The sequence below is a fragment of the Anolis carolinensis genome, chromosome 2, assembly GCF_035594765.1.
Source record: "Anolis carolinensis isolate JA03-04 chromosome 2, rAnoCar3.1.pri, whole genome shotgun sequence".
In the NCBI taxonomy this organism is placed as follows: Eukaryota; Metazoa; Chordata; class Lepidosauria; order Squamata; family Dactyloidae; genus Anolis; species Anolis carolinensis.
Window position 1 is genome coordinate 164535084 of NC_085842.1, and position 24469 is coordinate 164559552.

The window sequence follows — 24469 nt, forward strand, 5'->3', positions numbered from 1 at the left end:
AAAGCCTCTCAGTGCTGTAAGATCAGTTAACTGGTTGTTAGTTGTGGAGTCACCCATGAAGAATGTAATCCAAAACATGGAGATTGGGGGCTATTCACATATTGCTTTTGTTTGTTTGTTTAATCTTTTGGGCTAAGAACAGAATATTCCCATTAACTTTGCCATTATTATTTAATTCTTCCCCCCTACTGTACCCATCTTTTCTAAGTGGGCAATGGGTATGGCCCAGAGTTTGGAAGCATCTCCTTCTGGTCATGATAGTGGAAACCCCTTTATTGTGCCCCTTTGTGTGTTCCCTGATGGTCCCCTTCTCCACCCAAGGTTCAGCCCCCTCAATCCCTCTGCAGCATCAGACCTTTCCACCTATTCCACTGCCTCTTTGATCAGTAATGAAGAACAGTTTGAAGACTATGGAGAAGGAGATGACGTGGACTTCACCCCCAGCAGCCCTTGCCCTGACGATGAAAGCAGAACAAATGCCTACTCTGATCTTGGCTCATCTGTTTCTTCCAGGTTGGCTATTTCCATCAATTTCGCATCCACTCACCCCCAACCTTGCATGAGGAGAATTGCATGCCAGCTTGATTCTGGTGACTTTGTTTTCTGTTAACATAAAATCCAGCCCTTGGTTCCTTTTAAATTTGAAGAGAATTGTACCCAACTTTTAAAGCAGTCTTCCCTAATGCATGTTTTAAAATACAGCTCCCATCCATCCTCAAACTGTATGGCCAAGGGGTGAGGATGATGGGAGGAGTAGTTTAAAACAACCACAAACAAACAGGGGTGCCAGGTTGGAGGTGGTTGTCCTAGTAAGGTTGGTAAAAATATGACACATTATCTTATGTCAATTTACAAAATTGCAGAATGGGATCCAAAACGTGTGTGATTCTTTAAAATATCTCCTTCAGAAAGACAGTTTGGGAAGTCTGAATCTCAAAATAATTCTACACTCAGTCTTTGTGTGCCTCGGTGGGGTAGCGGGGTAGCCACTGAGCTGCTGAATGTGCTGACTGAAAGGTCAGAGGTTAGAATCTGGGGAGCAGGCTGAACCTAGCAGTTTGAAAACATGCAAATGTAAGTAGATAAGTAGGTACCGCTTCAGCGGGAAGGTAACGGTGCTCCATGCAGTCATGCTGGCCACATGACCTTGAAGGGGTCTATGGACAACGCCAGCTCTTTGGCTTAGAAATGGAGATGAGCACCAACCCACAGAGTCGGACATGACTAAACTTAATGTTAGGGGAAAATCTTTACCTTTACCAGTCTTTATGTGTGTATGAGCTTCAAGTTACTTGCTGAGTTACGGCAGCTCCATGAATGAATAGGTTTTTCCTAGGCAAAGGATACTTGGAGGTGGTTTGACAAGTTCTTCCTCTGGAAATATAGCCTACATCATTCGGATTCAGTGGCAGTTTTCCCTCCAAATACTAATCAGGGCTGATCCTGCATAGCTTCCAAGATTAGACATTATCTCAGACATTTAGGGTTTTAGGTACCTTCAAGCTTGTTTAGATAGATCAGTGGTGGTGAACCTATGGCATGCATGTTAGAAGGGACATGCAGAGCCCTCTCTTCTGGCACGCATTCCATCGGCCTCGCATTGCTTGCCATCCTGCTTGCTCGCCCACCGGCCGCTCACCATCCTGCCCCCACTCAGTCGCTCACCTGCCTACCCTCTCGTTCACCCCCTTGCTCACTTGCCCACCCACCCCACTCCCCCCTTCCGCACTCACCACACTTGCTCGCCAACCCTCCACCCACCCCATCCCGATTTGGGCACTTTAATCTCTAAAAGGTTTGCCATCACTGAAATAGAGCTCCAGGGAATCCTGAAGGCTTTTTATGTATGCTTGCATGAGCTAAGGACTGTAGTCATTATGTGATTATGGAGCCCTTTCTTCCTGTATTGTTACAGTTCTACAGTTTAATTTTTACTGCTCATGGCAACCTCCTATGGAATTCTGGGGTTGATAGTTGTCGAACGGGCATTTAGGAGTCCCACCCATAGAGCTCCTGTAGTGTCTCTGACCAAATTATCCCATCTTCTCAGGATTCCATAGAATATTACTATGGCAGTTAAAGTGGTCACATAGCACTATAATTATGTAGCATAAAAGGGCCCCAGGTTAAAGATGTGCTGTGAGGAATTTAATTATAGCTAGAGGTGAGTGTACTGGGCTCTCCGAATGTGAACATACACATACAGAACCCAGAAGATGCAGGGTGCATCCACGCTGTAGAGTTAATGACATCACTTTAACTGCCCTGGCTCTATGCTATGGAATCATAGAAGTTGAAGCATTATAAGGCCTTCTTGATCACAGAATACTGGGGGTTGTCAAAGTACAACTGCCAAGAGTTCACAGCACTGAGCTGTGAACATGGTTCCAAACTACATTAATTCTACACGGTAGAATTAATGCTCACTCAGCAGGATTGACTACCTTGGTTACATTCGCCTTCCAAGAACCTATGGAAATACAGATCTAGCAAATTAAGGGATGCTCTTGTCTATCATCATTCAACAGAGAGATCAGACCCTGTAATGGTATCAGTGGACTAGTTCCAAGAGCAGTCATTCCAAGATGACTTATTAGACAATGTCATCCTTTAAGGAAATGGACTTACTTTTGTGTGTGTGTGTGTGTGTGTGTGTGTGTGTGTGTGTGTGTGTGTCTTAAAGTCACCTGTTGACTTTTATCAGTTTCATGGGGCTTTCTTTGACAAGGCCTCCTCAGAGGTGGTTTTGCTAGTTACTCCTCTGAAATATAGCCTAACCAGGGCTGACTCTGTTTTGCTTCCAAAACCGTACAAGATCTGATGCCTTGCCTGGGGCATGTGGGCATGGAGAGGGCTCTGTAAAAGAAAATCAGTAATGAAATTAAGAATGACATCTTGTAGCTCTCCAGATGTTGGATTGCAAACCCTTTCACCTCTAGCTAGAACAGCTAATAATGACTGACATTGTAATATAACAACACCCCGGTGCTAAAGGTTTGTAGAGAGACATCTTGGCATAGTTTGTTGATCTATGCAATGGCTTTGCCTGTAATTTACTCTTGCCATCACTCTCAATTCAAATAACAATCTAACCAGAAGGGCTGCAGATCAGGCAGTATTTGCAGTGGCTTGTAGTACAAAATCTCACAGACATGGGGTCCTCTTGAGATTGAAACATTTCTAGCATTTCTCCAAACAGAAAAATTAAGATATTATGTTTAGAAATCAAACATGTAGCATCTGGCCACAAATGATGTGATAATAGGATCAGCATGGGAGTGTGTGTATGTGTGTCTTTGTAAAAAAACAAATGTCATTTCTTTAAATGGCATATGTAGGATCCCAATATCATCTCTGCCTTTCCATTCACAGTGCCGGTCAAACCCCAAGAAAAATGAGACATATTTATAATAGCGAGCTGTTGGATGTCTACTGCACACAGTGCTGCAAAAAAATCAACCTGCTTAATGACTTGGAAGCTAGGCTGAAAAACCTGAAGGCAAACAGGTGAGTGAGCACAGTGGGTTCCTAGAATAGTCGACAGGAGTATATATCTCAGGAAAAAGAAGCCTCAGACATCCAGGGCTTTGATATTTTTAGCAATGATGATGAGTCAGGATCTGAATTAATCATGACAGAAAGTTAAATGAATGAGTGTTAGCACTTATCTTTACATCCCATTGAACTCAGTGATACTTACTCTGTGTGTAGACACATGTAAGGGAGCCAGCATGGTGTAGTAATCTAAGCATCAGACAACAACTCTGGAGATCAGGGTATAATCCCAATGGTTGCACACTCAGCTCCAGAAAACCCAGTATTCGGATTGTCATACACATGAAACTACTTGAGGAGATGCAAAAACAAAGCACACATAGGACAGCACTGCAAGTTTGCCAATTTGGCCTATATGATTAAATATGTATATTAATGATATTAATAATATCGATGCCTTCCTGATATTAAAGGAAGCCCAAATTTATTTATTTTTTGAGAAAACTATTGTTGTTAGGCAGAAAAAACTACCTTATGCCATCTTACGTTCATCTTTTGCTGTTGTTGATACTTGCCACCAAGTCACCTTTGACTTATGGTGACCCTATGAAAGACCTTTTGTCATAAACAGCTTGGCACAGTTCTTACTTTAAAATGTCGGAGTGCCAAAACAGCTTTGAGAAATAAACCTGTGTGCCCTTAATAGGCAAGGTAATCAGTTAAAATTTGTTTTATCTGATTACCAAGCTTTAATTTACTCACTAATCTAATTAGATCCAGTTGCAACCCTAAAACGCATATATTTAACTGTAAGCTGCTCAGAAGCCATGTTTGTGTGAAGCATTAGCTTCTTATCTTACACATCTCATGGGCATTGAACTCTGTCAAAGGTTCTGAAGCAAGTTAAATCCACGCTGTGTTAAATCTGGAAGAATATCACGACTCTCCTGCCTGCTGCAGCACTGCACAATGAGTCATTCTGTGCCATCTCTGGTTTTCTTTTTTTCACTGAATAAAAGCCATTGTTTGCTTCTATGATTGGGAACAAGAATGACTGAGCTATATCCCTATCATCCTTATAGCAACATTTAAATCAGTGGCATGCGCTCTGGTACATTTCAGATATATTGGACTACAGTTCCCCTAAGCTAGCATGCCCAAGGCCCAGCTTTATGGGGATAGCAATTCAAAACATTTGGAGGACCTCAAGTTGCATATTTTTGTCTTAACTGAAAGCATTTAATGGATCAGACATCCTTGCCATTGTGAGCTAGAAGCTGTGGGTTCGGCTGATTGTGATTATTTATTTTAACTGAATAAGCTCTACTTTGATATACTTGTTCTTTAAAAATATCTCCAATTCTCTTTTCTGTACTTGAATAGAAACATCATTTTTCTGAGACTTTATTCATTTTATACAAATATGCTAAGTATTTTGGCTTCATTTTTTTCTTGTCTTACCTATTTGTCCATTTGCCATTGCAAAGGCTTATCTTGGGTAATGCTCATCGAAGCCACTTTCCCATGAAATGCAACGTACAGTATATATAATGCCCACCATTTCCTGTTACTGGTTGTTGATGTTGGTTGATGCATTTTTACTCTGCTGGTTTTAATTGCTTTATATTGTTTATATGTTATTATGTTTCTAATTGTGTCTTAGCTTGTAATCTTTGTTTATGCTGGGCTTGGTCCCCATGTAAGCTGACCCGAGTCCCTTCGGGGAGATGGTGGTGGGATATAAAAATAAAATTGTTGTTGTTGTTATTTGGTTACAGGATAGGAAAGGAGGGAAAATTTCCTGCTACATAGTTTAGAGTCTGTTTTTGGAGCTCCTGCTTTCTCCTAAGAAACACATCTCAGATTTCTTTCATATCCTGAAAGTCTGTGTGACAAAAGTATCAAATCAAAATACCTCTTTCATGTTATATAATGCATGCTGTGGAATCCTGGGACTTGCAGTTTAGTCAGAGGCACTAGAGGAGCTCCCTGTCTGAGGATTTTTAAAGCCCCTTCCTTTCCTACCAGTCCCAAGATTCTGTAGAACAGAACCATGGTAGTTGAAGTGGAATCACTATGACTGCATGACATTGAAAGGGTTCCTGGTCTTTGAATGTTTTATCTCTTTCCGGTGCAGGGAGTGGGAGGCCGGGAGCCTTTCATAGACTGTGGTATTTCAGCTCCCATTTGCCCTTGTCAGCCTGGCAAAGGATCAAAAGTCGTACGTTGCCTCCTAGAGAACAACAAGTTTATCAGCCCTATTTTAATGATTAATTTGTCCATTTCCTACTTCGTATGGTGTATTTTATTACTTCACACAGTGTGTTTTATTACTTCACACTGTAGAATTGTCATGATGAGCACCAACATAGATCCCTTGAAAAGAAGATTAGTAAATTCCTGGAGGAAATAAGATTGCAAATGGCTACTAGCCATGAAGGCTTTTTGAATCAGAAACCGTCAACCTCAGAATGTTATTACACTAGAGAAAGGCAGTAATCCTTTAGTATTACATAATCGTAAAGGACTGATTGCAGATTGAGATGTTAAAAATCCTTTTTTTCTTTTTCCAGTCCAAACAGAAAAATATCTAGCACTGCTTTTGGGAGGTAAGAAACATCTTGTACTTACATTAATCTAATATCATAATTTACAGTCAGTGGTCTTTAAATGCAAATATTCAATCACTTGACTTGGTAGAAAAGAGGCTTATGAGTTTTGAATGATAGCTAAATTAAAATTGTATCAGAAACTATCCAGTCTGCTCTTATTTCAGAGAGGGACAACTGTATCCCTTAGATTGCTTTACCATAGCTCAGTGGTTCTCAACCTGTGGGCCCCAGGTGTTTTGGCCTTCAACTCCCAGAAATCTTAACAGCTGGCAAACTGGCTGGAATTTCTGGGAGCTGTAGGCCAAAACACCTGGAGACCCACAGATTGAGAACCACTGCCATATCTCCTGCTCCACCAGAATCAGATGGCAAAAATGCAAAAGTTGAAAGATTTTTTTTTTGTCTCTTGATATGCCTGCTGGGACAAGCTGTTGAATTTCTGACTGCCCTGAGCCCTAGTATGTCGCTTTATGAGAATGTGAGTCCTGTGAGAGTTTCTGCATTCTGTAATAACATCAGTTGCCTTCAGTGATTGGAGAAAAGGGTGGAATTGCACCTTCACTTAGTTGTAGAGCCTATCTACACTGCAATATAATCCAGTTTCTGAATCCAGATTATCTGCTTTGAACTAGATTATATGGTGGCGTAGGCTCATATAATCCAGTTAATCTGGATTCAGAAACTTTATTATATGAAGGTGTTGATCCAGATGCAGTTGGACTCTCCCAGCTGGGAGAGTGTTTGTGATGTCTTTGTTCATTACTGTATCTTAAAAACTGGGCACAGATGGCTCTCCACAATCACAGGATTAACCTCCACAGATTTGATTAAAAGGCCCAAGGTATACCTTTTTCCAAAATCATAAACTTGAGGCAGGGACGGTCCTTCTTGGCATAAACTATTTGAAGGATGGCCAAAATGAAGTGAAATTGTCCTTCTCCATAGCCTGTAGAACATATGAAGGACACTTTTCAATTCCAAAAAAGGTTTTGAATGTGAAGGGTATGGATGGGGGAGCTGTGGTTCTCTGAGGTCCATAAAGTATATTTGGCCCACAATAATAGGCATAGCCAAACCCTGTTTTAATTTCTTTTACATACTGTAGACCCAAGTTCCTAGACACATTTAAATACTGACATTGATTCATTAGGTTTTATTTCTTCTTTATCAACGTTGACAGCTTTCCCCACTAACGGGAAGTTGCAGAGCCCTTTTGCTTGCTTTCCAGTTGCCTTTTCTAAGGGTTAACAGTTTTCCTTGTGTCTTTTCCTAACAGACAGCTGTTCCACAGCAGCAACTTCAGCAGCAGTAATGGCAGCACAGAGGACTTATTTAGAGACAGCATAGATTCATGTGACAACGATATCACAGAAAAGGTGAGAGTTCCTTGTATAATGGCCTGGAGATTTGCCACTTCACCAGAAATAGTTGTGAGTTTACAAGGGAGGTTGTGTGATCAGTACAATTTTATTTAATGATGTAAAACATTTAAGCCATTTAATTAATGCTAGGAGCAGGTATACACATAACAGTGTATGAGTGGACTTGCATATGTACATTTTGGCACTGCCTTCTCCCAACCTCCCAATATGGTGCACCAGAACTGCCATAGTCATTATGCAGCATGGATGTTGATTATGCCTACTGTGGATGATGATGGGTGAAAGTGCCATGTTTGAGAACAGTAAGCAAACTGACAAGGCCTCACTTCTTCAATTTCCACCATTCTCATAGGAAAAATACTTACTTCTTTCTTTCTTTAGGTGACTTATTTAGAAAAAAAAGTAACGGAATTGGAAAATGATAGCATGACAAATGGCGACCTGAAGAGCAAACTGAAACAGGAGAACACACAGCTAGTTCACAGGTAAATCTAGCATGCTGCCCACTGCTACCTCTCTGCCTTCTCTAGAGGCAGACCTTATGATGACAAGTATCAGAGAGCATGGAGCCCCCGGTGTCACAATGGATTAAACCCTTGTGCCGGCAGGACTGCTGACTTGAAGGTTGGGTGCTAGCCTGAAGATTGCCAATTCAAATCTGGGGAGAGCACGGATGAGCTCCCTCTGTCAGCTTCAGCTCCTCATTCAGGGACACGAGACAAGCCTCCCACAGGATGGTAAAACATCAAAAACATTTGGCTGTCCCCCGAACAATGTCCTTGCAGACGGCCAATTCTCTCAAACCAGAAGCAACTTGCAGTTTCTCAAATCACTCCTGAAACAGAAAGAAGATCAGAGAGCAAAAAATTTGCTTGTCCCAAAGCGCTAGTGTTCTGTTCAGTCTCATTTAATAATGCTGGAAATGGTCATGACCAAGAGGAGAAGCTGGTAATTCCTTCTCTTCCCCACACTTCATAATCTCCGTTTAACAGGTAGCTCAACCAGATTAGTGCTTGAGGAGCTCATCTTGGACTAAATTACAAAAACCAAGGTGGGCAGAGTAATGTGCTGTCGATATGACCAAGTCCCTGCTGAAAAAGAAGGGCAGCATTATCTAAGCAGGCAAAGGAACAGAAAGCAAATACTGGCTAAAATTGCAGGATGAAGAGTTAAGAAGCAGGATAGGAATAAAAGTCTAAATCCTGCCCCAAGAGCGTCAGTTATAAATGGACTGCTACTATATGGTCTAATGTGCCAGCAGCTTTTTGTGGTTATTGGCTGCATTCTCCAATCACCAGTAGATGCAGCTCTTCATTCATTCCATTTGCACTTCACCTTTCCTCAAATATGTTCAAGGTAGCTTACATAGCTGTCCTTTCAATATTTCCTCAGAACAGTCCCATGAAGTAGTTCACCTGGTTACTTTCATGGCGCAATGGGGTCTTGAAACTGGATCATCCAAGTCCCAGTCCAACAGTTTTACAACTAAAAGGCACTGAAGCAAGAATAGAGGTAGAGCTAGTTGGAAAAGTCCCTTGTTTACAATTACAATTCTGGGTATATTTACCTATGGGAAATGCCCCATTAAACTCAGTAAGAATTATTTCTTTGCAAACTTCCATAGGATTGCACTGATGAGATCCTATACATTTTGTGGGATTCTGAGTTACAGTTTTGAAAAATAACCCTTCCAGACTCTGGCTACAAAATATAGTTATAACACATGAGGGGAATACCATTCAAGTCGCAAGAAAATCCAGCAGGATCTCGGAATCAATCCTAATTTTATGTAAGAAATAGCCTAATGTATAGTACAGATAGAAGTAATCCCCTTTATTCTGGTAGAGAATGTGGAGATCCGCAACCTCTTGACGGCGTGTGACAAAATATTTTGAGTTGGGCTTTGACAAAAGCCATTCTTTCTTTTGCCAGATTTGCTGCTTCTCTTTTTTCTTCGTGTACTCTGTGAATGCACACTAATGGAGAGGCTGCGCCTGCGCAGGTTCCAACGGAAACTCTTCCCCAGCTGAAGTTTAAATTTTGGCGGTAGCCACGCCCCTCCGTCCCCGGAGGGCATATAAGGCAGCCCTCGGCGGTTGCTCCCCAGTTCCTTTTTTTCCGCCGCAAGGTTCACTTCGGACTCTCATGTCTACGACTCGCTTCAAGCGCTGCACTCAGTGTGCCGCTAAGATTCCTGATTCCGACGGCCACGCCAAGTGCCTCTACTGCCTCGGGGAGGCACATGTCGTCGGTACCTGCCGTTTCTGCCTGGCCCTGACGGCTCAGGCTAGAAAGAATAGAGCCGCGAGGCTTAGAGCAGCGCTCTACGAAAAATCGCTTGCTCCTGAACCCGTTCCGTCGACTTCGGGCACGAAGCCGTCGGTCGACCCGAGATCGATGTCGGCTCCAACGGCTAAAGCTCCCTCGGTCTCGTCCAGGGCGTCCAGAGCCTCCAGATCGGCTAAAGCCACCAAACCGCCGTGCACACTCACCACGGCCACGATGTCGACACGTTCCGGTCGAGTCGGCCCTTCCTCGACATCGAGCTCGGTGGCCTCCGTTTCCTCGGTCCGATCCCATCTCGGGGCCCCTCCATCGACCTCTGCGATGAAGATCGCCTTTAAAAGGGCTCATGAGGAAGCTCGTCGGACCCAATCCGACTCAGCAATGGTCCCTCCTACACCGGGAAAGTCCATGAGGGTTCCATCAAAGCAACCGCTCGCAAAGAAGAGGGCTACCCAGCGTTCCTCCTCCTCTGCCTCCTCCAAGATGGACGTCCCTTCTTCGGCGACTTCGTCTAGAAAGTCCTCTCCAATCCCTCCCGCTCAGCGGCCTCGTCAACCTTCTCCTCAGCAACTGTCTGATGGCGAGCTACAGGACTCACCCCACCACTCTGCCCAAACAGTGGTCAGGGTGCCATCTCCTCGACCTGCTGCCTCACATCGCCCGTCTCGACAACAGCTTTTTCCCCCGACCTCGACACCGGAGCGGGGTAGACAAACCGCCCGCCTAGCTCGAGCGGCCCAGGCCTCGGCCTCTAAAGAAACTCGGCCACAGATGGCTCCTGCTCTTGAGGCTTTGCCACAACCAGAGACTGTGTTGTCATCTCCCCCTCAGTCCCCTCAAGGGGCTGAGGACGATGAGATTGATATCGATCGCCCTGATTCCGCTCTCTCGGCCTCGGTGGTATCTCTAGGCCTTGATCTCTCTCCTCCTCATGATGCCTATGAGGTGGACCCTCCTTCGCCTACCGACAACATTCGGGCCTTCTCCGAGCAAATGGTTAGAATGGCTGATGCCCTGGGTCTTGAAATCAAACAAACCTCGAAGGCAGTGTCTGACCCGGTTTTCAAACGGGTCCAAGCCCAGGCTCCTCCGGCCACGCTGTTGCCGTTTCTGCCTTACCTCCTGGATGTCATCCAATCTTCGTGGAAGACTCCTTCCTCAATTCCTCCTACCTCGAAGAGAATTGAATCTTGGTATCGTACAGATGACGACACCTTAGAATGGCTTAAACACCATCCCGACCCAAATTCCATGGTTGTTAAGGCTTCTCAAACTTCCGGTCGCGAATCCACTACCCCTGCAGATAGAGAGGGCAAGAGATTTGACGCGGTCGGTCGAAAGCTCTACTCCGGGGCCCTTCTACTTTGTAGAATGGCGAACTATGGGGCCTGTATGGGGGCCTACCAGCAGATCCTTTGGGAGAAAGCTCAGCCCTTCTTTTCGAAGTTGTCCGACGAAGACCGGTCGGTTATGTCCACCCTCCAGCAGGAGGCCGACTCGTTAGCACATCATCAAATCCAGATGGCTAAGCATACGGGCGACACGGCCGGCAAGATGATCGCCCACGCCATTGCCATTCGTCGCCACGCCTGGCTGAGGTCGTCCGGTTTGTCTTCGAGGACCTCCCCTTCGACGCCATGGGCCTCTTTAATTCTGGCACCGACGACAAGCTTAAAACCAACCATGACTTTAAAGTTCTGGCCACTAAATGCGGCGATCAACCCCAAGCACACCGCACCAAGTGGTTTCCTCAACGCTTTCGACGCTTCCCGCCTCCCTCTTACCGCCATCAATCCTTCAGGCGTCCCTCGGTATCGAACAACCAGAACCGCCAACAGTCCCGTCGGGCTGCTCAACCACAAAGACAGCGCGGCCGGGCCACCCCCACCGCTGGTCAACCTCACCGGCGTTCCTGACGCCATCTTTCTTTCCAAAGACTCTTTCTACGATACCGATGCAGCTCTCATTCCTCCGCACCCCTCTCCTCCACCGAATCAACCTCATGGTCTCTTTCTAGACCGCCTGGCTCCCTTCTTTCACCGGTGGAAATCTATTACTTCAGATGCCTGGGTTCTCAAAATTGTCCAAGAAGGCTATGCCTTAGAGTTCGAGGAACTCCCGCCCACGGGTCAGGTCCTTCTCTCCAACCCTTCTCAAGAAATTCTCGCAGAGGTCGACGCCCTTCTCGCCAAAGGGGCTATTCGGCCTTCTCCATCGGTACAGGACCCTCAAAGCTTCTTCTCCAGATACTTCACGGTCCCGAAGAGGGGTGGGGGCCTCCGCCCCATTCTGGATTTACGCATGCTCAATGCCTTCATACGCCCAACCAAGTTCAGGATGGTGTCCATCGCCTCCATCCTCCCGATGCTTCAGCGCGGAGACTACTTCGTGTCTATAGACCTTCGAGACGCTTATTTCCACGTGGCGATTCGAGAAAACCACAGGCGCTTCCTCTCTTTCAAAGTTCTCGACCAGACCTACCAGTTCACCGGTTTACCCTTTGGCCTCGTTACGGCCCCAAGGGTCTTTACCAAAGTCGTCGCTGTCGTGGCCGCCCACCTCCGGCTCCAGGGGATCACAGTCTTCCCTTATCTAGACGACTGGCTTCTGGTCGAATCCGACCCTGCCCTCCTCCGACGTCACGTCGACTACACCCTCTCTCTTCTAGAATCTCTCGGTCTCCAGCTAAACCCCGACAAATCTCACCTCACTCCGTCGAACAAAATCCGCTTCATCGGTGCCCTGTTCGACTCAATCTCTCGGACTGTCTCTCTCCCGCTCGACAGATTCCTAGCCCTCTGACAACAGATCATCTTTTGCGAGACCCACCGGAGGGTTCGGGCTCGATCCATCCAAGTACTGCTCGGTCACATGGCCTCCACAGTCCTCACGACCCCGTTTGCCAGACTCCATCTTCGGACTCTGCAGAGATGGTTTATAGACGTTTTCAAGCCGCTTCGCCACCTCAACTCGAGGTTTCTCTCCGTCCCGCCCCACGTTCGTCGGTCGCTTCTCTGGTGGAAATCCCTCTCCAACGTCTGCAAGGGTCTTCCGTTCCACCCGATTCCTCCCTCGACCACCGTAACCACAGACTCATCCAATTTCGGCTGGGGAGCCCACATGAGCGGTCTCACCGTGCGAGGCCTCTGGTCTCCTTCCGAGAAGGCCAATCACATAAACTTTCTGGAACTCCTTGCCATCTTCAAGGCTCTGAAAGCCTTCTCCCGCCTGATCTCCCAAAAATCTGTCCTCATCCAATCAGACAACACAGTAGCAGTCTTCTACATCAACAAACAGGGAGGCACGGGTTCAAGGAAGCTGATGCTTCTCTCCTCTCAGCTGTGGCACTGGTGCATAGCCCGCAACATCCAAGTCGCGGCAATTCACCTTCCCGGGATCCACAACAACCTAGCAGATGCCCTCAGCAGGATGACGACCTCCTCCCACGAGTGGATGCTCGATCCCGAGACTCTTCTTTCTCTCTTTCACAAATGGGGTTTTCCCACTCTGGACCTCTTCGCTTCTCCCCAAAACGCACAGTTGCCTCGGTACGGGGCGAGACTTCCTCCGTCCTCCTTTCCAGGCTGCCTGGGGGACGCCTTCCTCCTGGACTGGTCTGCGGAACCGATCTACCTCTTTCCGCCTTTTCCTCTCATACCAAAGGTCCTTCAGAAACTTCGGTCGATACCGACGTCGGCGATCCTGATAGCTCCAGCCTGGCCTCGCCAACCTTGGTTCCCGGCCCTTCTTCATCTCCAGAGCGACCTCCTTCACTCTGCCTCTCCTACCACACCTATTGTCCAGAGAGAACGGCCAGATCCTACACCCGGATCTCCCCTCTCTACATCTCACTGCTTGGAGAATTCTCACCTGACCTCCCTCCCGCAGAACCTGCAGGAGGTCCTCCGCGCAGCTCACAAGCCGGCTACAACCAGATCTTACACTTACAAGGTTTCTCGCTTCCGCTCCTTTCTTCGCTCCCGAGGGATTACTGCCTTTCCAACCTCGATACCGATAGTGCTGGACTTCCTTATGTCTCTGGCAGACCAAAAACTTTCTCTCGCTTCTATGAAATCTTACTTGGCCGCCCTATCCTGGTGTTTCCAACAACATGGCAAACCGTCGCTGTTCTCTGATCACCTCGTCAAAACCTTCTTGAAGGGATACAATAACATCTGCCCACCGTCTCAGCCTCCGACCCCGGGGTGGAACCTCGAGCTCGTGTTTTCCCAGCTCACTGCCTCCCCTTTCGAACCTTTGGCTTCGACCGACCTACGTCTCCTTTCTTGGAAAGTTGCCTTCCTGGTGGCCATAACTTCGGCGCGCAGACCCTCAGAGCTGGCGGCCCTTCGGGTTGATGAACCCTACCTCCGTTTTCATCATGACCATGCCGTTCTCCGTCCGGACATCACCTTCCTTCCCAAGGTGGTCTCGGCCTTTCACCTTAACCAGGACATTGTCCTTCCTGCCTTCTTTCCAGACCCCTCGTCTCCTCTTGAGCGGAGACTGCACCTTCTTGATGTGCGTAGGGCACTCCTTTTCTATCGGGACCGTACTAAAGACATTCGAAAGACTCCAAAACTTTTTGTAGCCCATGCCCCAGATAAACTGGGCAATCCTATTTCTTCACAAAGACTGTCTCATTGGATTGCTCAAGCTATTGAACTGGCCTACGAACTAGCCAAACGACCGCCTCCCCCGTCGGTTCGCCCGCGTTCGACGAGGGGCCTCTCCACGTCGACTGCCTTCCTAAGGGGCATTCCCCTGGACTCTATTTGCAAGGCGGCTATCTGGTCCAACCCCCTTACATTTGTGTCCCACTACAGGGTAGACCAGAAAACTTTAAAGGATTCAGCCTTTGCTAGAGCAGTTTTGTCATCCTGTTTGTCCTGAGAGGCTTTCCTCATATATCCCTTCTCTCAGGATGTTTTCATGCGACTCTTTTGTCGTTATTTCCTGTTCAGTACATGTTTGCACTGTTCTCTCTGAAATATTGTGCCTTATTTGCTACTGCCTTCCTCCTTTGAGGAATGATGTGCCTGGCTTACACATGTTTTCTTAAAATGTTTATATCATGCCTTACCGGTCTGCTCTCGGTATTATGTGTGTGTTCATGCAATACTTCAATGGGTCCTTCGGACCATGTTATTGATGTTTAATAAACATATGTTTGGACATTATCTCGTTGTCAGGGTTTGCTTAGCCCGCCTCCGAGACCTGAGCTTGCTAGTCTCCATTAGTGTGCATTCACAGAGTACACGAAGAAAAAGGACAGGTTGCTTACCTGTAACCATGTTTCTTCGAGTGTACTCTGTGAATTCACACAAGCCCGCCCTTCCTTCCCCTCTGGCAAACCCTCTTCCTTCCTCGTTGCCTTTGCGGCGTAGGAACTGGGGAGCAACCGCCGAGGGCTGCCTTATATGCCCTCCGGGGACGGAGGGGCGTGGCTACCGCCAAAATTTAAACTTCAGCTTGGGAAGAGTTTCCGTTGGAACCTGCGCAGGCGCAGCCTCTCCATTAGTGTGAATTCACAGAGTACACTCGAAGAAACATGGTTACAGGTAAGCAACCTGTCCTTCTTTATGCTGTTTAAAAAGCAAAACAAATACATTTGGGCTTGATCATGAATGTAGTTTCTAGAATGATCAGGAGGAGTCAAAGGCAAGGTCCTACATGGCATAATGAAAATGGCTATATCATAAAGGAACAAAACCACTTTGGCCTGCTGTTGGCAATTGCCACATCTAATGGTTGCTATAATAATTCGACATGTTATTTCCATATGTATCAGTAGAATTGTTGCCTAAATAAAATGACATGGTTTTGCTAGGGTCCATGAACTGGAAGAACTTTTGAAAGATCAAGAGACATCAGCTGAGCAGACTCTGGAGGAAGAGATAAAGAGGCACCGGGAAGCACACAGCAAGTCTGAAAAAGAGAAAAGCACTGAAATTGAACTACTAAACACAAGGTAATACGTATGACCGTACTGCCATTGCCTCATAAGAACACCCTGTGAATAAACTAGATGCTGAGGTGAATGCTATCCATGGTCTTAAACCATTTTTTCTCTCACAATAGGCTCCCAAGTTACATCCCTCAGCAAACTACCCTCTATTTACTTTCCAAGCGTGCTAAATGCAAGATAGGCAACTGTGGCCAATCACATGCTATGATAAACAAGTTTTTTTCACTCTCAGTGGAGCATCTTTTTAAAAATGATGCTACATATATTGTTTAGTTTGACTCTTACTTTCCATGGTATTAGAACACATTTGCTGCTTTGTCATTATAGACTAAATTCACATATGTATTTTCCCATCAACTTCCCCTTTCTCCATACATTTACTATAGCAACATTAAGGCAACCAGTGACTTTAAACTATCAGGGTTTCTTAATATGCAGAAACTCATGCTTGGCTTCAATTTCCTGACTTAAGAGGAAAATTGTAACATGAATTTTGCACGTATGAGTCCCAAATTGTAAATAGACGTTGAAAACTTTGTAGTTTAAAATACTTTCTTGCAATGAGAAGAAAATTAATGTAATTACTTTCTGTATTGTCGAAGGCTTTCATGGCCGGGATCACGGGGGTTGTGTGTTTTCTGGACTGTATGGTCATGTTCCAGAAGTATTCTCTCCTGATGTTTCACCCACATCTATGGCAGGCATCCTCAGAGGTTGTGAGGTATACAGCCCATACAGCCCGGAAAACACACAACCCCCCTGTAATTACTTTCTGCTACCTTTAAGAAGAAACTTAGTGAAGAATTATATCGCTTTCCCCATCCCTCTTCTTTAGTGGCAATCTAGGAGGGTAGACTTGTTGATTTCTAATTCCCTCTGAAGGAGGAAACTATTTCAAAGTTGTGTTGGCCTTTCATAATCTTTGGAGAACCTGTTTCTCTCTCACCGTCTTATTTAGTGTTGTTTCCAGTTCATGAGGTAAACATTTTTATATACTTTCAACACAGGTGGACAGTTTTTGTGAACAATCTTTCACTATTCTTTCTCCTTCACTTTCAAGGGTTCAAGAGCTTGAAGAAGAAAACTGTGAGCTCAAAACTACAGTCTTACGACTGAAATCACAATCTGAGAAGCTAGATGAGGTAAAAGGACTCTTGAATGTTTGGTGGGTGGTCCCCTTTGAAAGCCAGTCCATAACACATCCACAAAGCCAATGTTCACTTTTAATTGCCGCAGACCCTGCATTACTTAATTCAAGGTGGGTTTGAGGGCTGTTTGGATCAGCTTATGTGGTCCATTATTGCAGTGTTGATGTGATTAAAAATGGACTCATGGAGAGATTTTTGGTTGAATAGTGGAGTGCTACCAATTATTGATTTGTTGGTACTTGCTCAGGCTGTCATTCTGCAAAAATTGGAGACTTTGAATAATTTCATTCAAAATATACAAGGTCTGGTGTGTTCGTTTTTTTTTAAAAATGAATATGACATGCAGAGTATAAACACCTGGGCTAATAAGTTAATTAAGACTTTACATAGTATTTCACATTATTACCAATTTCTAGTTTTCCATTCCATTTCTTTGTTCTTTTTTATTAAAATGAGAACTTTATAACTGCTTGAAAGTGTAGAGGGCTGGTGCAGACAAAATAATTTTGTTTTACTCAGGTTGATTGTTTATTCTGTATTTATTGTTTTACAGTTTAAAATAGCAAAAGAGGTTTTTTTTTACAGTTCGGGACATTGTGTTTCCATTTGTAACAATAGTATTTTTAAAAGTAATTTTAACTTAATAATAATAATAATAATAATAATACAGTAGAGTCTCACTTATCCAACGTAAACGGGCCGGCAGAACGTTGGATAAGCGAATATGTTGGATAATAAGGAGAGTTTAAGGAAAAGCCTATTAAACATCAAATTAGGTTATGATTTTACAAATTAAGCACCAAAACATCATGTTATACAACAAATTTGACAGAAAAAGTAGTTCAATATGCAGTAATGCTATGTAGTAATTACTGTATTTATGAATTTAGCATCAAAATATCACGATATATTGAAAACATTGACTACAAAAATGTGTCGGATAATCCAGAACGTTGGATAAGCGAGTGTTGGATAAGTGAGACTCTACTGTAATAATAACTTTATTTTTATACCCCGCCCCATCTCCCCGAAGGGACTCGGGGCGGCTTACATGGGGCCAGGCCCGATAAAACAAACAAAACAGTAACAAAGCAATAAAACAATTATCCCAGTAAAAAACATCAACATCAATAAAAACAATCATTAAAATCAACAAGCAGGATACAGTGTTAAAAACAGGAGACTTGTATTTATAAAAACTTGTATTTATTTCCTGAAAAATTGTACCTTTAATATATAAGACATCATACTTCGATGCTAAGTCACGTGTTTTTAATTAAGGTTTCTAAATGGTATGAATATGAAACCCTGTAGTTTGAGCCTGGCACTCATATTTATTACTCAACCCAACAACAACAAAGTGTTTGGATTTTGGTTTTTAAGTCTGTTTGTCAAAGACAGAACGCCACAAGATCAAAGATAACAGAGTTTATTGGATAACAGAACTCAAAATGCCCGTAAAATACAAGGGCCAGGCAGTATTAGCCTTTAAAAGCAAAAAGGGGCAAGGAAAAACGTTTCAAAAATAAACCGGATTAAACCGGAGTTTAATCCGGGTAAAAACAAAACAGCTTGCTTCAGCCTGGGGATAAACAAAACAGAAGCCGGGGAACAAAGTGTTCAAAAGAATGCAATTAATTGGCAGCAGATTCCTCTCTGCTGCCAGCACTGTGCTTTGAGTAACTTGAGTCACTCCTCCACACAGCAGGCAAGATTTCCAATACACACAGATCAGCCGAGGATTGAAGCAGTAGAGTAGACCCAGTTCTTTTCCGTAGTTCAAGCCAGAAGCAGACGTTTGTAGTTTCACCAAGTCCGAGTAGGGGGAAGTCAAGCCGTGGTCAGTTCAGTCCGAAATCCAAAGCAGGAGATGGCGTCCGTCAAGAAGACGACGGGTCAAAGCTAATGAGATTAAGCACAAGTTTGCACAAACAAAAGCCCACACAATTCCTCCCGCCGTCTGACCCCAAATTCCAAAACAACTTACGTATCAGCACACGAAAACACACCAGTCTTCAGGAAAGCGTCCCACACAGATCCCAAGCGTTCGTCCAGATTACCTTGCCCAACGCAATTTGCAATTGCTCCCAAGCCTCATTTTATGCCAGTTACAAATCCTCATCACTATCAGCTGCCCTCCTTAACCCGGGCGTTTCCTCATCACTTTCCTCATCAGAGCTGGAACACCTCTGACTACGCCCCACAGCATCCCCAGCTGTGGATCCCGTCCCATCCCTCCAGCTTGTCCATGGGTCTAATCCTGAAGGTCCCCATTCATCTTCCATCCCATCATTGCCAGTGGCACCCAATTCCTCCCTCACCCGAGTCCAATCCATCTCATCCTCCTCCGAGCTAACCAGCCCCTCCTCCATTCTCTCCGTAAACCCCTCAAAAGACTCTTCGTCAGATGGTGCTGCAAAGATATCTCGCAGTCTCTTTCTTTCTCGCTCCTCGAGAGTATCTGACTCTCGAGGAGTCTTACGCCCACGTCTGCCAGTAACAGAGCCATGAGGCTCAATCATAACACTGTTCCTGGGGTCATTTGGGGCATGGATTCAGAACATTGCTTTGGAAAGACCACATCAGTTCTAGTTTCTTAGATATGTGTATCATGATTTTCTGTGGGTGAGCAGATGTCCACTGGTAGAAGGCATATGTTATATATCTCACAAATTAAAGCTGATAGAGGGAAACTATCCATTTTTGGAAGCAGCAGGTCAAATATACCCAGAAACAGAACTAAAATGTGTGTTGATCAGTGTTTATCCATTGTGCTGATTGTGTTTATATCATGACTGTGTAACAGTGAGCCCAGAGCAATGTCCTTCCCATAAGGTTCTTGCCTATTAGGCTGTGTGTTCAAACATCACAGTCTCCCAAGCCAAGGAAGAAAAGTCATAACCTAATGGCATTGCATGGATAGGTTTTGTAAAGTTTTACACTTAAATGTACACCATTACTTCTCCACGCAAATAACTCTGGATTTACTAGCAACAGCTTATGTTTGTTGAATACAGTAGAGTCTCACTTATCCAAGCCTCACTTATCCAAGCTTCTGGATAATCCAAGCCATTTTTGTAGTCAATGTTTTCAATATATCATGATGTTTTGGTGCTAAATTCGTAAATACAGTAATTACAACATAACATTACTGCGTATTGAACTACTTTTTCTGTCAAATTTGTTGTATAACATGATGTTTTGGCACTTAATTTGTAAAATCATAACCTAATTTGATGTTTAATAGGCTTTTCCTTAATCCCTCCTTATTATCCAAGATAATCGCTTATCCAAGCTTCTGCCGGCCCATTTAGCTTGGATAAGTGAGACTCTACTGTAGTTCCAAAGCAAGGAGCAGAAGTGCGGCTACAGCTTCTTCTGTCACTTGGAGGGCAGGGGATGGGTGGCTGGCTGGTGGGGAATGCTCCACTTAGAATCCCCCTGATCTGTCTTCAAGCTGCTTGAGCAGGAGCAGGCCTTCCCTTCACAAGCTGGGAAGGGTCCACCTTTATAGCAGAAAAATAACAAAGCTGATGCAGCCATGTGACACCTTTTTAATTGACTCAAATCAGAAGATGGAGCTAACAATTGAGGGGGGAGTTTGTTGGGACCTTATTCACTCTTGACCTCTTTTAGTTTTTCATGCTTCATAACAGGCTTGTCATTCAGATGTTGTGATGATATGATAGCGTGTAGGTGGTTGCTTTTTACAACAGAAAATGGTATGGAATTGGGAAACGGTAGGCAGGCTTCAAGTTTGCCATGTTTCCTTAATTTCTCATTGAGTCTGGTAAGTCACTTTTTGAACCACAGCTTTTTGGCTTGGTGTGGTTTTCTGAGAGTTAGCTTCTTCTTCGTGGTGCTTCTGTGGAAATCGCACATATGGGTTTTCCTACTGCGCCTGCGCAGCATTCCGGAACCTTCTAGAAGCTCTAATGAAACTTTTTGGCGCGAGCCCCGCCCACTCTCCCCAGTAGAGTATATAAGGCCCTGTGGGCGGGGCTAGGCAGTTCCTTTTTTCCGCCGCTCAGTCAGCAACTAAGGAACCTCTAGCTCTAGTGTGATTTATTAATTGACTATTTGGAATTGACGACGGACCGGTTATTTCACTACTTGATATCTCTCTCCAACCCTAAGACTTCGGAAAGGACTTGACTTTGGCATTCGGACGACCCTAGGCAGGCTAGTGACGATGGCTTCTTTTTTTAAGAAATGTGGGGCGTGTGGAGGCAAGCTTCCTGAGGCCGATGGCCATTCTAAATGCCTCCTCTGCCTGGAAGAGAGTCATAACTCCCAGGCTTGCCAAGTGTGCCGAGGGTTTACCCCTCAGGCAAGGAAAAATCGCGAGTCCAGATTGAAAGCTCTTCTCTATGAGCAGGCCCTGGCCCCAGCAACTCCAGCGGCGGGGGCCGAAACCGGGCTAAGCGCTCCTGAAGGGAGAAATTCTCCTTCCACAGTAGGCCCCTCGCCGCTGCAATCGCCTCAAAATGGCGCGGAGGAGGAGGCTCCAATCTCCTCATCTCAGAATACAGCTCCCAGGGCGAAGGAATGGCGTAAGAAAACTAAAAAGACTAAGCATATGGGAAGCGCCCCTCTGCAGAAATCCCGGCCCCAGCTTACCGTGCAGCCCCCGGAGGATGCTGAGAACTTACCGGATGAGTCCTCTGGGTCGCAGGCCCCCCCCCCCCGTTGACTCCGGTAGAGCCGATGGCGTCACGAGCGCTTTCCCCGTCGGGACTTCTCCCTGCTCAGCCGGTCCCAAGTGTACCGAGCTTACAGCAGGAGGCGCTGAGGGGGGGGAGGAGAGAGAGGAGAAGAGAGAGGAGATCAAGTTCCTCATCAAGCTCGCAAAATTCCTCTCCTTCTCCCAAGAGGCCCAAAGACTCCCGCTCGCGCCGCCGCCGCCGCCGCCGCTCCTCCTCTCCAAGTTCGAGGGACTCCAGATCTCCCCGGCGGCGGGTTTCCCCATATCCATGCGGACCGGGCTACTTTCCACCAGATCCTCGGTTCCCATTCATGTTTTATGGCCACGGCCTCCCTCCATACCCCCTCCCACCTCCTGGATTCGAGGGGTTTTACCCTCTCGATCCTTATGCCCGCCAGCTAACGCCGGGTTCGGGGAGAAGCCACGCCCACACAGCGTCACCGCTGGGCGCACCACTAGGGTCACGCCCACAAAGCGAGGCCCTGAATTCGGGGCGGGCTCCTGAAGTGCCGGACTCCTCCCTCTCTGCAAAGCGCCCTGCTTCAGGAGCGGCGCTGGAAATGGTGCCTGCTCTCGGGACCGAGAACATTTCATTAATGCAAGTGGCTCCCCAGCCTGAGCAAGCTTCCACTTCAAGGCCAACCCATCAGATCGGATCCCTGGATCCCGACCAAGTAGCCCAGTTTGAAAATGATGATGGCAAGGCTCAGGAAGGCCCAATCCCCGGGGTTGACCCTCATGAGGATATCGACCCCCCCTCAGCGGAGGACATTAGGAGTTTCACAGCCTTGTTGATAAGACTCTCCAGAGCTTTAAACCTTCCCACTCCAAAGCCCTCCAAGGTTGTTGAGGATCCAGTATTCCCTTCTTCAAAACAACAGGCCCCAGCTACCACTTCATTGCCTTATCTCCCTTACCTGGTGGAGTTAGTAAAGAATGAAGGGGTCCCACCAGCCTCTTTGCCTGCAACTCCGAGGAGGGCGGAGTTTCTCTATAAGATCAATCTCTCTGAAGTTTCATGGCTAGCAAAACAGCCTAAACTTAATTCAAGAGTGGTGAATGTGACACAACCTAAGGCAGTCCAAAGATCCCAACCCACCCCCCCGGATAAAGAAGGGAAAAAACTAGACAGCTTTGGGAAGAGGTTCTACACCTCAGCCTGCCTGTTTGCTCGCATCGCCCATTACGGTGCCTACATGGGGGCGTACCAGTCTTACCTTTGGGACAAAATTGCCCCTTACATTGATTTGCTTCCTCAAGGGGACCAAGCCCTAGCGAGGGCATTCCGTCAAGAGGCCTCCCTTTTGTCAGACCTTCAAAAGGAGCTGGCGAAGAATACGGCTGATGCATCCGGCAAGCTCCTGGCGGGGGCTATCTCTCTAAGACGCCATGCCTGGCTGCGGGCAGCTAACTTATCTCAGTCAGCGAAGTCTGTCATTGAAGATCTCCCTTTAGATGAAGCCGGGCTGTTTAACCCAGAAACGGACGCCGAGATTAAAGACACTCATGAAGTCACCCAAGCTGCCAATAAGTACGGCGTCCAACCTTCGTACTACTACTATCAGAGACGTCGCTGGGGACAGTACTACCGCTCCAAGAGATCTAGCCCGCCATCCTCTAGAGGGAAGCAAAGGCCTCCCTTTTGCCCCCAGGGGCCTAGGAGATCATCTTTTCCCTATAGGTCTCAGCCGCGGGGAGGAGGCAGGCCAGGTGAGAAGCAAAGACGCCGTTTTTAGCGAGGGCACTAGCGCTCCCTCCCCTTCAACCTCTCCAAGTTTGGAATCCCATGTTGACAGTTGTTTGGAACCCCGTGTTAGCAGTTGGCCTTCTCGGAGGTCTGTTACCTTTGAGCGTGTTCGTTCTTCATCGTTCTTAGCGCGGCACTCTGATAACGTAGAGGAAGGTTGTCTTCTCTTCAAGGACAGGCTAGCTCCATACCTGGATGCTTGGAAGGAAATAACTTCAGATGCATGGGTTTTAGACACTGTGCAGAATGGCTATGCCATTGAGTTTTTCTCGTACCCCCCGACAGGGGTCCCCCGCCCTACGGCGCCCTCTGACTGTCTTCGGGAAGAAATAGCTACCCTGTTAAGGAAAGGGGCCATTTCCAGAACACCTTATAGGAGGGTCAGGAGATGCTTTTTTTCGAGATACTTCTTAGTTCACAAAAAAGGTGGGGGCGTGCGTCCCATCCTTGATTTGAGGGCAGTCAATCGCTACATTCGGACCCGCAAGTTTAGGATGGTGACTCTAGTTTCCATTCTCCCTTTTCTCCAGAAAAACATGTGGTTTGCCACGATTGATCTGCGTGATGCCTATTTCCACGTGGCTATTCGGCGTGCACACCGGAGGTTTTTGAGTTTTATGATTGGTGACTCTTGTTTTTCCTTCAATGTACTCCCTTTCGGCCTTGCCACGGCGCCGAGAGTATTTACAAAATGCATGGCTGTGGTGGCCGCATACCTCAGGCAGAATGGCGTTATAGTTTTTCCGTATATAGATGACTGGCTTTTAGTCAGCGACTCTAAGCCTCACCTTGAATCTGACATCTCGTTTACCCTCTCCCTCCTCCAGAGACTCGGACTAGTAGTGAACGAGGAAAAGTCCCAGCTTACCCCGGCACAGAGAATCCAATTTATTGGGGCCACTTTGGACTCCATTACTGGGAGGGCTTATCTTCCAGAAGACCGATTTCGTACCATCCGCACGGCAGTAACCAGGCTTCGGGTGAGGAGACGCACTACAGCATGGGGAATCCAGTCTATCCTTGGCCATATGGCCTCTACGACGTCGCTTGTGGACCTATCAAGACTCCGAATGCGCCTGATCCAGATATGGTTCTTGGGAGTATTCAACCCGCTCCTCGACAGTCA

At 46.1% G+C, this 24469-nt stretch overlaps 1 protein-coding gene across 4 annotated transcripts in view; it reads left to right on the plus strand.

Annotated features, from left to right (window-relative positions):
• rab11fip4 (RAB11 family interacting protein 4) overlaps positions 1–24469 on the plus strand; it is a 254293-nt gene that overhangs the window by 209932 nt on the left and 19892 nt on the right. For 2 of the 4 annotated variants that reach the window (XM_062971001.1, XM_062971004.1), the window contains 7 exons: positions 322–513; positions 3373–3507; positions 6069–6104; positions 7384–7483; positions 7871–7974; positions 15606–15746; positions 16804–16885. In XM_062971001.1, the coding sequence (XP_062827071.1) occupies positions 322–513; positions 3373–3507; positions 6069–6104; positions 7384–7483; positions 7871–7974; positions 15606–15746; positions 16804–16885 (790 nt within the window). The remainder of the gene's footprint in view (positions 1–321; positions 514–3372; positions 3508–6068; positions 6105–7383; positions 7484–7870; positions 7975–15605; positions 15747–16803; positions 16886–24469) is intronic. The other 2 variants (XM_062971002.1, XM_008114380.3) reach the window with 2 other exon arrangements.